This window comes from Salvelinus alpinus, chromosome 24 (genome assembly GCF_045679555.1).
Source record: "Salvelinus alpinus chromosome 24, SLU_Salpinus.1, whole genome shotgun sequence".
NCBI lineage: Eukaryota > Metazoa > Chordata > Actinopteri > Salmoniformes > Salmonidae > Salvelinus > Salvelinus alpinus.
The window spans coordinates 32,379,206-32,395,757 of record NC_092109.1 but is presented as its reverse complement, the minus strand read 5'-3'; the positions used below and the strand labels follow the sequence as shown (position 1 = coordinate 32,395,757).

The following is a 16,552-nucleotide window of genomic DNA, read 5'->3' as shown; positions in this document are numbered from 1 at the left end:
CAGAAATATGTTTAATGGCACCAAAATATGGCAATATGCGCTATTGCAATTGCCCTTCAGGAGCAAGGAGACTGATTTGCAAAAAAAAAAACATAACTCATGGTCTTAATGGCAGAACAGATTATAAATTATATTATAAATTTACATCTTATTGTCTTTCATTAACATGTTAATGTTCTAATTTATGACAATAACACGTTCAATTTTACATGTGACATGTCACTGATGGTTTCTGCTGGTTTACATTACACAGTGGTCAATGTAGCGTAATTAAGCGATGGGTTGTTTTTCACATTCGTTGCCGTGCGTGCGCGTAGGAGTGGCCACGCGGTGCTCAGTTGCAACTCGCTATGTTTTCGCCAATGACCGGTGCGCTCGGCTCCTCTTCTCGCTCAAACCAAGAGTCCACTCCACCTCTTTCGAATGTCCTGTCTGCTGGCAGGCGCCCAACCGAAGTGTGTGGAAATGACACCGCCAGGGCGGCAGAGATTTTCCTTCATTTCTCTCCTTCCCGATCGCAGACGGGCTGACATTGGCTAGAAAGTGGAGCAGCTCGTCAGGGACAATCAATGCGAATCGATCGAGCTGTGCGGTGGAGGCTCCGAGCTGGAAAATAACGCGGAAGCTCGAGAGAGGGAGAGAGAGGGGAGGGGTTGTTCTAACACTGGTACTCGCCAGCCAACCCTTCTCCCGCACACAAAACACCCTTACAAATATACACACACAGTGAATAGTAAACCTTTATCTGTCACCAAATGCAGCAAGGCTGCGTTTACTATAAAGTGTAAGCAGAGAAACTTCATGCGTAATGAGCAATGCATTTACGTGAATTGTGTTCACATCCTCAAAAAGAAATAACAAATAATGTAATTGGTCAATGCTAATTGTAATTGACATCCCCATGACATGACCTATTAAAATTACCAACTTTATCATCAATGTTGAAGCATTGCATAATGTTTAAACATTGGAATTATTTGGACACCCAAGAACCATCCATTGACGCACCAAACATAGACTTAAGTAATGTGTTTGAAACCAAAGTGGAGTTGTTATTAAACCCCATTCAACTCATGTTAAATGTCTGAATCACTAATGAAGAGCATGCGACAGGTAGGCCTTAGCATTGGGATGACCACCTCATGTAGCCCTGTGAATCGCTTGGTTTTGGTTTCTCGTGACTACCTATCTCCCTGTTTTTTTAACTCAACATGCCATTTGTTGTAACCCAGCCAAGCGCGTATTCTCTCCGTATAGGTTGGTGTTTTGAGTGGGCTTTTGGTAGCAGTAGCACCTTTATAATTTATTTAAATACCATAGCAAAATGTGATAAAATGTCATCTGCATTCCATTGCTTTTGTTTGTTTGGATGATTATCTCTTATAACGACTTTTATTTGTTTGGTTTTAAGATTATTATTTTGTTTTTTACCTCTAGGATTCTGTTTATCGAGTGGCCGTGCAGGCAAGGGTTCCGTTCTAGGTAATTGCACAATGGTCGCATCCATTCCCCCACGACGTGCATAAATTGGACACGCATTGCTTCGTAATCCCTGGTGTCTAGCATGGCTCTGGCAATATGCCTGGTCTCACCCTATCTCATATTAAGCAGATGCCAAACCCCTCGTCATCATTTGCGCCTTTGGAAATTACTTTAATAATGCCAACCACCGGCCATACCGACTCCAAGCTCTGAGGCATGTGCATAGTGGTGTGGACCTAATGCAGGGACCATCAACTAGATTCTGGACGATTTTTTCTGGAGCAGATGGTGGGGGTACGATGACACATAATTACAAATAATTTGTAGAGTGAAAATTGACTGCAAGAAGCCCAAACAGATATGTTTGCCTAAAAAAAAAACATTTCGAACCTTGCTTACATTGGTCTATGATCAAGGGTCTCTCTATTATGCGTGGCAATACAGATTTCTTGAATTAAAATCATTTGGAGCTGATTTCCTGATGTTATTACAGTCATTTATGTTCAACAATGAAAATTCCACATAAAATTATTACATTTTTTTGCTCAGAAAACTTGGTAGCCAAATAAAACCACACGGGCAGCCAGTTGGGGAAGCCTGGTGTAGGGTATGCATGTAAAATAACAGCTCATTGGCGTTTGCACTGCAAGTGGTCCATATTTACCACGTTACCAAAAGGTGGTGATGTGACACTATTTTAACTCATATCTTGCAATTGGTCACATAGGCCTACTCATTTCAAACTGATTGAAAGCACACAGACTACAGTCCTCACTTGAATTTGGTATCCTGAAGAGCACGGGGCTTTTCCTTTTACAATGCCCAGACTGACCACATTCCTGTCCGCTCTAGGCTTGTCTACATTCCTGCTCTTGACCCTCAGAAGTCAATCTTTCGCGCTCTCTCTCACACACACATTAGGCATCAAAGTTTTAAAAAATGATTTTTTTTTCACGTGGTGGGTGGTGAGTCAGAGAGAGAGAGGGGACATAAAGTGAGTGAGTGAGAGTCCATGGGTAGGAGGGAGCAGCAAGCTGTGACAGGAGACGTTCTGGTGGGCGCACTGAGCCCTGGGGCTGCAGCCACACTCAGCTCTTTGTTGTTTTCTCTCTGTGCGAAGCGAGGCAGAGTACTTTCCTGAGCCGGCCGGAGGATTAGTGTTACACGGCCTCCTCCAACTGCACACATGACCAGCGCCACAGGAGAGCCCCTAAAAACAACCTAAAAGTGGAGTGAGTGTAGGGAGAAAGAGAGATGAACGTCCGGTTTCTCAGACACTGAGGAATGTTGCAAGCTATGCAAGCTCTCCAAACAGTGCAGTCCCCCTTTCCCACTCCCCCTCTGACCTACCTAACCACACATCACCTCTATTGTTTTCCACATTTTACACCTCCTGTCTTAGTCAAGAGGCTCATCCCATTCATCTGGCTGGCCCATCTCTGTGGCTACCCCTGATCCACACCTCCCTTCCTCCCCTCTACGCTGCTCTCCTCCTCCTGGCTCATCAGTCCCCTCAGCATTGCCAAATTCAAGGACACAGACATTGGAGAAGGGTATTGGGCCCTGGAGTGAATGAAAAAAAACATGTTTGTAGGTGATATGGGTACATTTCTTCACCACAAAGTATAGGACGTAAACATGCAGTGGAATAGACTATACCTGAGCCTCATCGCTCCAAGCTGCTGGTGGTCAACACTGATGGGATGTTAAACAAGGATTTGCTGTTCAGGCAGCAACCAATCACATGCTCATTCTCTGCACCCGGAAGGTAATAGGCCACAAACTACCCATAATATGTTCATATAGGTTATAGGTCATATCTATATAATGACTGTTTGTGGTTTCTAATAACATTTAACTTAATTTATACTTCCACAAATCCTGTAAATTCCATAGTGACTAGCTGATTGTGGCCCTCATGAATGGCACAAGCAGTTAGGTACATTATGAAAAATCAAACTAACATGTTTTCCAAACCCAATGATAGAGCCCCATCTAGTGGCACAAAAATATTGAAAAATCGAATTTGCTGCCCAAAATAATTTAGCGTCATGGTGATGCAGGTGAATAGGTCCATGTATATTATGCTGATCTGGCCCAGCTTTGTTGTTGTAGTCTTGCTCACAAGTCAGAACAGTTGTTTCTGAAATATGACATAATGCCAACTATCAGAGCAGCGTAGCACTAATATATACGACTGGAAATCATACAGTCCCTGGTTCGAATTCAGGCTGCATCACATCTGGCCGTGATTGTGAGTCCCATAGGGCGGCACACAGTTGGCCCAGCGTTGTCCAGGGTAGGCCGTCATTGTAAATAAGAATTTGTTCTTAATTAACTGACTTGCCTAGTTAAATAAAGGTGTAAAAAAAAAAAAATGGGATAGTGTAGTTGCAGGTTCTGTAACTGTTCTTCAAATAATGTAATAATGAATGAAATGAGTTGGCAGAAATAAGAACAGCAGCCAGGTGAAGTCTCAATGTAGAGTTCGCTGTAAAAGAGACATAGGTGAGACAAAGTGATAGTATTATTATTCCAGCTGATTCATACCAAGTGTCCTTGTTGCTATCAAAACCTCAGCAATATATCTAACATAAATAGGACACACGCAAAACTAACTAATTGTGCAAAATACTCATCTCTTTTCAAAATGACAAAGCTTTCATATAAATTCCAAAAGCACGCATATTTGCGCATCAATGCCAAATAAAAACGGTGATAACCCATAACTTTAATAATCATGTTTATTACAGTATAATTAAGACACAAGCTCAATGAGCTCTCAGGTAATTAAATATACAGAAGTTTGTTTGTCTGGAACTCAAGTCCAGGGTTCTGATCCAGACAGGGAGTTGTTGGAACTTCAATGTCAACGATGGCAGCTCAAATATACAAAGTGTGATTACAGAATGAGGTCACTGTTCTATTTTATGAAAATACACCCCAATCAGACTGATTTCCTTCCATTTAGCCCACTTGAGGTAAGACTTTAAGTCCATCATATTTGTCTAGTGCTAAAGTTGCTTTTAGATTTAGATTTTAGAGCGTTGCCTTCGAACAACATGCTTTATTACTAATGCCAAATCTTTGTCCTTTCAGGCTGGACTTGAAACCAGAGAAAGAATGTAGATAAAAATAGAAGATCAAGCTAGATTAATACCATTTCAGTGTACCACCCAATTTAGCTGCCAAACTTTGATCCAAACTAACTTTGGCCGTTTTAAAAATCAGACCATCACCCAGAAGACAAAGACTTGCCACAATTTAGAGAACTAAAATAAGTTGAAGGCGCAAAGGGCGATTTAAAAGGGTACTATCTTTTTCCTTTAGCAAAATCAACATCACAAGAGTATTTCATTTGACTAAGGTGAGGGAAAAGTTATTTTGGATGTAATATTCAGTAGATATATAGATATCAGTCTCATTACTTTATTGTCCCACGTCATACAGTGTGGAGGGTTCCATGGGTAACTACAATCTTAAATGATAGTGATTCACATTGTGGAGGGGCTATGAGGCAGGATCCTGGGCATCCCATTGCCAAACAGAGAAAGTCCCCTAGAGGTTTGCAGAACGATTGACAGATTGATGGCTATTTGTTATTATAGCCAAATAGAAGACAAAAACATTCTCCAAGCCCCATCTTTTCCTGCCCCTCCCATCCACTCACAGGACAGCTGGAAGCACAGAGGGAGAAAAACAACCAGAGAAACAAAGCACAAACATAAAATCCCTCAATCTTAGGAAAGCAAACATTGGGTTCATAAAAATGATAAGGAATGCTTCCTGGAATCAAATAAGTGTGGTCCTACATGGGTCCTGGTGGACATCGTGGAGTATACAATTTGCTGTCTCAAATATGTACATCATGGCAACTGGACAGGTTGAAGGGGGTGAGGCAGGGGGAAGGAGGTCAAGTGCGTAGGGAGAGGGAGGGTGTGGCTCAAAGAAATCACTCCAAAGGAAACCAACAATACTTTTTTCCTCTTTTCATTCAAAGCTCCCCCAAGCCTTTGAATATAAAGGCAGATTTTCCACTGTAATACCTTGAGACTACATAGCATATTTCTGGGTCCATTCCCGGGCTATTCTGTTGTATCTGGAATGACAGGAGGAAAAATAAATAAATAACTATCCTTGTAGCAGACAGGTTGTACAAAAAAAAATGGAATGTTGAAACTGTAAGACCTACTTTTCCCTGTCTGTCTTGTAGATGCGTGCGATCTCAGGCACTAGTGGATCGTCTGGGTTTGGGTCACAGAGAAGTGAGCAGATGGACAAGAGGACTGTAGGATGACCAACAACAACAGAGTCAACACAGTTCTGACAAATTACTGTGACAATCAATGTAAATCTCTGACCTGTTAATGAGCATAGTTTGGGACATACACTTTATATACAAAAGTATGTGGACACCCCTTCAAATTAATAGAATCGGCTCTTTCAGCCACACCCGTTGCTGACAGGTGTATAAAATTGAGAACACAGACATGCAATCTCCATAGACAAACATTGGCACTAATTAAATTTGACAAACTGACTCATGCTTCACCATCTGACAGTCTGACGGACGAATCTGGGTACCTGCATCAATCATAGTGCTTCCAACTTTGTGGCAACAGTTTGGGGAAGACCCTTTCCTGTTTCAGCATGACAACACCCCTGTGCACAAAGCGAGGTCCATACAGAAATGATTTGTCGAGATCAGTGTGGAAGAACTTGACTGGCCTGCAGAGCCCTGACCTCCATCAAACACCTTGGGGATGAATTGGAACACCGATTGCGAGCCAGGCCTAATCGCCCAACATTGGTGACCGACCTCACTAATGCTCATGGCTGAATGGAAGCAAGTCCCCAGAAGCAATGTTCCAACATCTAGTGTAAAGCCATCCCAGAAGAATGGAGGCTGTTATAGCAGTAAAGGGGGGACCAACTCCATATTAATGCCCATGATTTTGGAATGAGATGTTCGACGAGCAGGTGTCCACATACTTTTGGTTATGTAGTGTACTTACCAGAATCTGCAGTTAAAAATTCTAAACCATACTGGTTTAAAATTAACCATAACAAGTTATCTAGGTCCCATATACAAAACATCAACCAAGAGCCCCATTCCGGGATTACCTTTGGAGATGGTGAGTGCTGGCGACCACTGCGACCTCAGGATGTCCAAGCAGATGCTGCCATTGCTGTTGATGTTTGGGTGATAGATTCTTGTGGTAAATGCAACCTTCAGAGGACACAAATGTATTGCATTTACAGCATCTCCTTTAGCTCACTGACGGGACAGAAATGGTTGTCGGTTACATCTCATGTACTGAAAACCAACCGTTGTGAATTATTATTTTCCATCAATGTAGGTCTAATTCATAGCTCCATTAAAATAAATCTGTCAACACTTTTCTAACGTATAGCTGAGTTCCAGGACACATCCCTTACCTTTGGTGGTTTGAAGGGATAGTCAGTGGGGAAGTGAATGGTCAAGAAGAACACACCACCCTGATACGGACTGTCATTCTGTAGAAAGCAAAATAGATGGTTACTATTACATGACCCAGAGCAAAAGCTGTGAACCACCAAACTACAGGACAAGAGGATATACTTACAGGTCCCATTATGGTAGCCTGCCAGTGAAACACTAGGTAAGAGAGGAGAAAACACTTTTAATACACTATAAGCACCTTTATAAAGTACATTATTTGAATTAGATCTTCGTGCCATGATGCAGAAGACCACTGATCATTCAACTTTATTGGCTTGTATCTACAGGCTACATTTCATTGCCAACAGTTTTCTTTTGGAGTCAAATCCTGTATTCTATGATAAACAAAGATATAATCCATCAAGAATATTGAATGAAATGGGTGGTAAGTGATGTGCTTTGGATGGTGAACGTGAACTGCGGGTGGTGGTGTTGTGTGGTTGAGGAGACTTACTGTCATCTCCAACAGGTCCTGCGGAGCACTGTGCTGGAGGGTCACGAGCCAAATCATTTAACTCCTAGGGACAAAGAAAAGAGCTTTAATTTCCTCAGAAAAGTATAATACTTTAACAATATGCATTGTTTCAGTAGTTCAGCCAAACTGCATACCATGTCTCTAATGCTGAATGTGGGCTGGAAGTAGTAGGCCTAAGCTTGTAGGCCTAGACTATGACAATATTAGTTTATTATTTCATTAATTAATAAGATGAGGTATCTTTGGCCATTCCATAGTGACTACATTGAAGATAACTCACGGTCCAATGACTGTACCTGCTAGCAGCAATTGTCCCGTGTCTGAAGATACATCCATAAAAATCGGTTCTGATTGGAGAATCGCCGTTTGCGTCGCCGGCCAGTGAAAAGAAAACGAAATCCCATTTAGATACCCTAAAATCAAAATCTAATATGGATCTCAATGTTTTGTTCTAGCTCCACACGCTAAGTAGTCGATTTGGTGGTGTGGGGGGCGGGGCTAATCATCTAAACTAGATTTAATAGTTCCTTGTTTACGATGCAAAAAGCCAATAATGGATGTCGCTTCAGACATAGGACAGATGCTGCTCAACCTGGTCTCAGAGAATTTCGTATTATTCCATACGTAAATCCGATACACTCCATTTAGTATGATATGTTACGTTTCGTATGGTATATATTAATTTGTGGATGTCCATCACCAATTTCAATAAGATATGTTATGAATTACAATTCATATAACATGTTACGAATTACAATTCATATAACATGTTACGAATTTGCTAAATGTATGGTATGTTACGAATTCTATCTAGCTGGCTAACTTTAGCTAGCTGGCTAACTGTAGCTAGGCTAGGGGTTAGGCGTTTGGTGGAAGGGTTATCTACAATGGTTAGCTAACACGCTAAGTAGTTGCAAAATAGCTCAAAATGTAGTAAGCCGTTAAAAAGTTTCTAATTAGAAAAAATGCTAAAGTTGTTCATGTTTAGATTTCAACTCGCAACCTTTGGGTTGCTAGATGTTCGCGTTACACGCCCCCCCATGCATCCGACCAACCACCTGTCTTATGTAACCATACCAAACAAAACTTACACTACATGACCAAAAGTATGTGAACACCTGCTCGTCGAACATCTCATTCCAAAATCATGGGCATTAATATGCAGTTGGTCCCCCCTTGCTGCTATTACAGCCTCCACTCTTCTGGGAAGATTTACACTAGATGTTGGAACATTGCTGGGTGGACTTGCTTCCTATTAGCCACAAGAGGATACGTGAGGTCGGGCACTGATGCTGTGAGATTAGGCCTGGCTCGCAGTTGGAGTTCCAATTCATCCCAAAGATATTTGATGGGGTTGAGGTCAGGGCTCTGTGCAGGCCAGGCAAGTTCTTCCACACCGATTTCGTCAAACCATTTCTGTATGGACCTTGATTTGTGCGCGGGGGCATTGTCATGCTGAAACAGGAAAGGGCCTTCCCCAAACTGTTGCAACAAGGTTGGATGCACAGAATGGTCTAGAATGTCATTGTATGCTGTAGCGTTAAGATTTCCCTTTACTGGCGCTAAGAGCCCAAACCATGAAAAACAACCCCAGACCATTATTCCTCCTCCACCAAACTTTACAGTTGGCACTATGCATTGGGGCAGGTAGCGTTTTCCTGGCATCCGCCAAACCCAGATTAGTCCGTCGGACTGCTAGATGGTGAAGTGTGATTCATCACTCCAGTGAACGTGTTTCCACTGCTCCAGTCCAATTGCGGCGAGCTTTACACCACTCTAGCCGACACTTGGCATTGCGCATGGTGATCTTAGGCTTGTGTGCGGCTGCTCGGCCATGGAAACCCATTTCATGAATCTCCCGACAAACAGTTATTGTGCTGACGTTGCTTCCAGAGGCAGTTTGGAACTCGGTAGTGAGTGTTGCAACCGAGGACAGACAATTTTTACACTCTTCAGCACTCGGTGGTTCTGTTCTGTGAGCTTTTGTGGCCTATCACTCCGTGGCTGAGCCGTTGTTGCTCCTAGACATTTCCACTTCACAATAACAGCACTTACAGTTGACCGGAGCAGCTCGACTTGTTGGAAAGGTGGCATCCTATGACGGTGCCACGTTAAAAGTCACTGACCTCTTCAGTAAGGCCATTCTACTGCCAATGTTTGTCTTTTGAGATTGCATGTCTTTATGCTCGATTTTATACACCTGTCATCAATGGGTGTGGCTGAAATAGCCAAATCCACTCATTTGAAGGGGTGTCCACATACACTATATATACACAAGTATCATACCAATTTGAGTGTCTCTGATTTACTTTTACTATATTACATCTAGTCTATGAGACCAGGCTGTGCTGTTAGCAGGTACAGTCATTGGACCATGAGTTCTCGAATGTAGACGCTATGGAATGCCCTTAGATCTTGTCTTATTAATTAAATAATTAATCCGAGGTCTAATAGTGGGCTACGGCCTACATCATCTGACAACAAATCTTTCAAGATTAAACTAATGTCACTCAAGGTCTACCAACAACATTGTGGTCAGACCTGAGCGAGCATCGTTTCTGCAGCAAGTCAGTGAATTCTCCTAATTGAAACACAGGAATAGTACTGGATTCAGAATGATATTGATGGATATTTATTATATTTTCAGTTCAAATAAGTATACTTTAGCAATCTGTCAACATAAATCATTTTCATGGATCATTCATCAGGCAGTGTCAGATGAAAGCAGCAGAGCAAAATTTACTTTTGATACTGAAGACAATGTTTTAACAAAGTTTGCGCTTGCCGATTTGTAACTACCTTAGCTAACATTATGCCAAACGTGATTTGTCTTGGACTATAGTGAACGATGCCAGCTAATGTGCATCTGTTTACTACTACTACAGTAGGAAGTAGCGAAGTAGTACAGTAACGATACTAGCAAGGAACGCGGAATAACAGGCCTATGACGGACTGAGGACTTCCCCGAAACTAACGTCAGCTAACGTTACACTTGTCAAGTTATGATTAAAACTAGTCAGCCAAACTAGCGAGCTAACGTTAGTTAGTATATTGCCTACCTAACGTTAGCTACATACATTATCAGTAACTAGCTAGTTAGGAGGCTAGTAGCTAACGTTACCGTTAATTGCATTTTGTTTTATCTAACTACCGTGTTAATCTAGCTAACTGTTATCTAGCTACCAAGTTTAGCTAGTAGATAATAATTTCCAGTTAACTAGCTTGTTAGCAAGCTACCTTCACTAGTTATCGATGTTGTCATATGCCGCTAAACTGTGTGAGCTAACTTTACTTGGGCTACTAGCCCGCTAGCTAGCATTCAAAAGCAAATTAATCAGTGACCACAAGTAGCCATCACCAGCCATATTTAAATGTAGCTAATATATGGCTTTGGTAGCCACTGACCAGGCGGCAGACGACGAAAGTGGTATCAAATAGCTAAGCAATTTGGGCTAGCAAGCTTTTTTGCTGTAGCCTACCAGTAACTCGAAAGCGTGCCGAAAAAGAGAAGGCCAAAAGCGGCTAACGATGAACGTTAGATAGCCTGCTAGCTAGGTAGGTAGAAGCAAGCTAACGTTACTTCCTTACCTTATGAATTCTTTTCAGGGCCATTGCTGTGCTTGTGCGGCTGTCAATGTAACCTCGGTTTACTTATGTGAAACGACGATTTTACCGCTAGCTACGTTTTTAAATTGTTCTCCTACAATACACTGCAACGACTGGGTAGCGGAGTAGTCTAGCGAAACTGAAATACACTACGGCTCATACTAGCAGCTGAGAGCACTGGGCACCGCATCACTTCTCCGAAGAGCTGTGATGCATTGCAAACGTCCGCCCACGCCACATCCGCTGGAAGCCGTGAGACAGGTTAGAGCTATGCAACTGACATAATTTCTGACTCACATGGGAAGGCATCCAAATTGAAGCAAATCATAAAAAATCGTAGTTTCAGAGCAACCTATACTGTGTGGCCACAGTTTAGGCTGCACTGTGGTGTACCATAGCTGCATGTAATGAAAAGCGCCTTCGTAAATTCCTTCTGGCTATCTACTCTGATTTCAGAGCGTTCTCGTCTGAGTGTTCCAGACCGCAAAATAACTGATGAATTTACGAACGCTCAACACCTGTTGAATATGACCCGTGTCAGTAAACGTCGGCAAAAAAAAAGCGTAATTACATTTTTGCCATAAGCACAGTTACAGTCACGCTCTGGGTAACATGAAAACAGTCTAACCAGCTCTGCTAGGGCGAGAAAAATGGTCAGTGAGGTGTTCTCCCATTGGTGTCTGGCAAGCTAGCCACCGTTAGCCAGTTAGCTTGGGCGCTTGACTGCCGTCGTGAGGTCAGAACGCTCGGACCAACCTTACTCCCTGGCCAGAGCGTCCAGTGTGCACTCTGAACGCTCCGAGAACGAAACGCTCTGAATTTACGAATGGACCATCTGACAACGCTCCGAATTTACGAACGCCCAGAGCACACTTTGAGCATTCTCTGGCACTCCAGAGTGAATTTACGAACGCACCCATAGTCAATTGTAACGTGTGTATGCAATAGACAGGTATTCAAGACACGGGTAGACCTCATGATTGCATTTACATTTTAGTCATTTAGCAGACGCTCTTATCCAGAGCGACTTACAGTTAGTGCATTCATCTTCAGACATCTAGGTGGGACAACCACATATCACAGGCATAGAAAGTACATTTTCCCTCAATAAAGTAACTGTCAGTAGAGTCAGAGCTAGAAAGGGTCAAGTGCAAGTACTGGTTCAGGGTGGGGGGGTCGAGGTGAGTAGGCAGATTATTTAAGATACTGTTTGAAAAGGTAGGGTTTCAGGTGTTTTCGGATGATGAGCAGGGACTCTGCTATCCTAGCTTCATGGGGAAGCTGGTTCCACGCATCATAGGGTACCTGGCCGGCTAAAAAAGATTGATGGTAAATAGGAAAATAGTCTTGTGACAACACAGCCCCCTGTGTCTTTGAGTTGGCAGAACAAGTTGTTTGTCTTTTGTAACTGAAATGATAGAAATCACAGTGAATCTAATTAGCCTCAGGGAATGTGCAAACATTCAGCACCATGGACAGCGCTGTGATGTCCATAAACTGACTGGTCACTGGTTTCAGAACCACAGCTGCTGAACAGTGCTGAGCTCTGGCAGCTCATATAATGAGAAGATTCATTCAATGCACCTGTTGTGGGGCTGCAGTGGATACCTTCCATCTTACTGGCTCCTGACCCATTCTGCTATTTTGTGTTTGTTTTTTTAAAGCTGATCTTAACTTTTTTTGTGCAGAATATTTCTGCCAGCATTTCTTATGAGTGAGAACAGCTTCTGGACATCAGAACAGCGATCACTGACCTCGATTTGGATGAAGATTTCTACTTCAACGAGTTGTCAGCTGTGGATGGACTGGTCATTCCGAACCAGGCCCTATTCCCCGGGACTCAAAAGAGGAAGAGATGGCGCAAGAGAGGCAAACAAGTGGCTCCCTGATGAGACTACATCAGAGAGTAAACAACCCGCCTCTACCCTCTGTTCCACTGGCAAACGTACAATCATTAGAGAACAAAATGGACAAGCTCCGTTTGAGACTGTCTTATCAAAGGGAACTGAAGAACACTAATCCAAACACTTACAAGAAATCCCGCTACGACCTGCGACGAGCCCATCAAACTCCTCAGTAAAAGGCACATGACAGCCCGCTAGTAGTTTGCCAAAAGGCACCTAAAAGACACTCAGATCATGAGAAACAAGATTCTCTGGTCTGATGAAACCAAGATTGAACACTTTGGCCTGAATGCCAAGTGTCACGTCTGGAGGAAACCTGGCACCATCCCTACGGTTAATCATGGTGGTGGCAGCATCATGCTATGGGAAAGTTTTTCAGCGGCAGGGACTGGAAGACTTGTCAGGATTGAGGGAAAGATGAACGGGGTAAAGTACAAAGAGATCCTTGATGAAAACCTGCTCCAGAGTGCTCAGGACCTCAGACTGGGGCAAAGGTACACCTTCCAACAGGACAACGACCCTAAGACATCTCAGAAGTGGTTTCGGGAAGAGTCTCTGAATGTCCTTGAGTGGGCCAGCCAGAGCCCGGACTTGAAGCCAGTTGAACATCTCTGGAGAGACCTGAAAATAGCTGTGCAGCGACACTCCCCATCCAACCTGACAGAGCTTGAGAGGATCTGCAGAGAAGAATGGGAGACGCTCCCCAAATACAGGTGTGCCAAGCTTGTAGTGTCATATCCAAGAAGACTCGAGGCTGTAATCACTGCCAGAGGTGCTTAAAGAGAGTACTAAGTAAAGGGTCTGAATAAGCATGTAAATATAATTTTTCAGTTTTTAATTTTTCATTAATTTGCTAAAATCTTCCAAAACCTGTTTTTGCTTTGTCATTATGGGGTATTGTGTGTAGATTGATGAGGGGGGGAAATGATTTAATCCAATTTAGGATAAGGCTGGAAGGTGACAAAATGTGGAAAAAGTCAAAGGGTCTGAATAATTCCCGAATGCACTGTACATGTTTTAAGCAGAACACCATGGTCCCTGTGCCCGCCCATGGTCATGTCTGAGACCAACAGCATCAGCCCAGGCACCCTGGACACACTGAAAGTCGCATACTGCCCCAACAAATCCACAGATGACGCAATCTCTATTGCACTCCACACAGCCCTCTCCCACCTGGACAAGAGGAACACCTATGTGAGAATGCTGTTTATTGGCTATAGCTCAGTGTTCAATCCCGTAGTGCCCTCCAAGCTCATCACTAAGCTCAGGACCCTGGGACTGAACACCTCCCTCTGCAACTGGATCCTGGACTTCCTGATGGACCGCCCCCAGGTAGTTACGATAGGCAACAACACATCCGTCACGCTGACCCAACACGGGGGCTCTCAGGGGTGCTTGCTTGGTCCCCTCCTGTATTCCCTGTTCACACACGACAGTGTGGCAGCGCACGACTCCAATCCCATCATTAAGTTTGCTGACAACACAACAGCGGTTGGCCTGATCACCGATGACAATGAGACATCCTATAGGGAGGAGGTCATTGACCTGGCAGTATGGTGCCTGGACAACAACCTCTCCCTCAACGTCAGCAAGACAAAGGAGCTGATCGTGGACTACAGGAAACGGAGGGCCGAACATGCCCCCATCCACATCGACGGAGCTGTAGTGGAGCGGGTCGAGAGCTTCAAGTTCCTCTGTGTCCACATCACTAAGGAATTATCATGGTCCACACACATCAACACAGTCGTGAAGAGGGCACGACAATGCCTCTTCCTCCTCAGGAGGCTGAAAAGATTATAAGGATCTGAGGGCCCATACCTAAAGTTATACAGCTGCACCATTGAGAGCATCTTGACTGGCTGCATCACCGCTTGGTATGGCAACTGCTTGGTATCTGCCCGCAAGGCGATACAGAGGGTAGTGCGTACGGCCCAGTACATCACTGGGGCTGAGCTCCCTGCCATACAGGACCTCTATACCGGGTGGTGTCAGAGGAAGGCCCTAACAATTGTCAAAGACTCCAGCCATCCAAGTCAGACTGTTCTCTCTGCTACTGCACGGCAAGCGGTACCGGTGCATCAAGTCTGGAACCAACAGGACCCTGAACAGCTTCTATCCCCAAGCCATAAGACTCCTAAATAGTTAGTCCGGATAGCTTTTAGTTAACTATTTAACTATCTGCATTGACCCTTTTTGCACTTACTATTTTGACTCATCATATACGCTGCTGCTACTGTATATTATCTATCGTGTTGCCTAGTCACTTTATCCCTACCTATATGTACATATCTACCTCAATTACTTCGTACTGCTGCACATCGACTCTGTACTGGTACCCCGTGTATATAGCCAAGTTATCGTTACTCATTGTGTATTTATTCTCTTTTTTTCTCCCTGCATTGTTGGGAAGGGCCCTTTGTTGTTTATGAAGCATGTGAAACATAACATTTGATTTGATTTGTAAGAAAGTCTTCTTCTGTTAGACTGACATTTTTGGGATTGTTCACGTCCCCATTTCCCCTGATAGGCATACTGCTCCCAGATTCTTTGGTATCCAGCTACAAAGTTGTTGAGGCAGAACAGTTTGCCCCTGGCCATGTACACACACCCATACACACACACACACACACACAAGCCATTTTGACTTGTCATCTGATTATTTGAAAATATTGGAGAAATAACATCTCACACAAAAAGCAATGACTCAATGTTTTACCCCGGGAAGCTTCACTGATATAACCATAGTTAATACAGTGCGGACCTATGCGTCTCAGGCCGCACCCCATCAGCAAGTGCATCGAATATAAAATCATGGCGCGCGTGTTGTTGGGAAATCCCGGCTCTGCCTCCACCTGATGGCAGCATCAGGCAGCCCCGTGAAACATTAGCGTGGGAGTTCCCTTCATTGCCAATGGTGCAGCGTGCAGTGAGGATCTCCTGAGCAGAGTCCCCCCACCCTCTTTCGCTCTCTCTCTCTCTCTCTCTCCCTCTCACTACCGCCCCCTCCCAATTCGTTCCCTCCATCCTCCCCCACACGACTGCTTAGCACAGCGCAGCAGCATCCTCAGCAGCATCCACCTTAACTGTGTAGCAGTAGTCATCCCCAGACCCCAGCGCAGGCAGTGATAAACTGAGGGACGCATCCAAGTGATGCCACTGCACCAACCGCATCTCGCAACCGCGAAAACACACCGAGAATAAAACAGTCACTTCTACAAGGAGGAATACAAACGCATTTGCCTCGAGACCGCAACTGCCCATGAAGATGTCTAACGTTGACATAGTCTTAAATGCCACCGATCGGGTAGTAAAAAGTGAGTGCATTTTCATTATTTAAAAAAAATGTATTTTATATAGGCTACAAAGGTATATGATATGAATTATTTACTGTATAAGATCTCGTAGGCTACAGAGTTGGGTATTGCGTCCTGTGGATGTCCGATGTGTTAAATTATATAAAGAATGTTCTTTGCTCTAGACCTGTGATGTTGATAAACAGTGAAAGGCAGTGACTGTGTTTATGGCTATAGGCCTACTGTCTGTGTGGGGGATGGGATATTTTCTTAATAATCGTGTTCCGAGCAATATATTTTTCACTGTCCC

General features: G+C 43.6%; 2 protein-coding genes across 5 annotated transcripts in view; one reads left to right on the top strand and one right to left on the bottom strand.

Moving 5' to 3' along the window:
- Positions 1-4,208: 4,208 nt before the first annotated feature.
- Positions 4,209-11,299, bottom strand: LOC139552652 (ubiquitin-conjugating enzyme E2 D2). 2 transcript variants are annotated; one of them, XM_071364574.1, is made up of 8 exons: positions 11,028-11,175; positions 7,736-7,786; positions 7,419-7,482; positions 7,089-7,120; positions 6,922-6,999; positions 6,607-6,712; positions 5,675-5,768; positions 4,209-5,581 (listed from the first exon to the last, which is right to left on the bottom strand). In XM_071364574.1, coding segments are annotated over exons 3-8 (357 nt in total). In that variant the 5' UTR covers positions 7,420-7,482; positions 7,736-7,786; positions 11,028-11,175; the 3' UTR covers positions 4,209-5,535. The 2 variants fall into 2 exon arrangements, with proteins under 2 accessions (XP_071220675.1, XP_071220674.1); XM_071364573.1 differs by lacking the exon at positions 7,736-7,786 and having other exon boundaries at positions 11,028-11,299.
- Positions 11,300-15,978: 4,679 nt separating this feature from the next.
- ppp3ca (protein phosphatase 3, catalytic subunit, alpha isozyme) overlaps positions 15,979-16,552 on the top strand; it is a 73,596-nt gene continuing 73,022 nt past the window's right edge. For 2 of the 3 annotated variants that reach the window (XM_071364571.1, XM_071364570.1), the window contains exon 1: positions 15,980-16,263. In XM_071364571.1, coding sequence (XP_071220672.1) covers positions 16,209-16,263 — 55 coding nt within the window. In that variant the 5' untranslated portion in view covers positions 15,980-16,208. Of the gene's footprint in view, positions 16,264-16,552 lie in introns of all 3 variants that reach the window. The other variant, XM_071364572.1, reaches the window with a different exon arrangement.

Excerpts from the sequence above, each read along its gene's own strand:
- LOC139552652 (XM_071364573.1), bottom strand. The coding sequence starts at position 11,051 with ATGGCCCTGAAAAGAATTCATAAG. Across the intron at positions 5,769-6,606 it reads AGCACTCACCATCTCCAAAG|TCCTCTTGTCCATCTGCTCA; the intron begins GTAATCCCGGAA and ends GTCATCCTACAG. Across the intron at positions 5,582-5,674 it reads TACAAGACAGACAGGGAAAA|ATACAACAGAATAGCCCGGG; the intron begins GTAGGTCTTACA and ends CTGTCATTCCAG.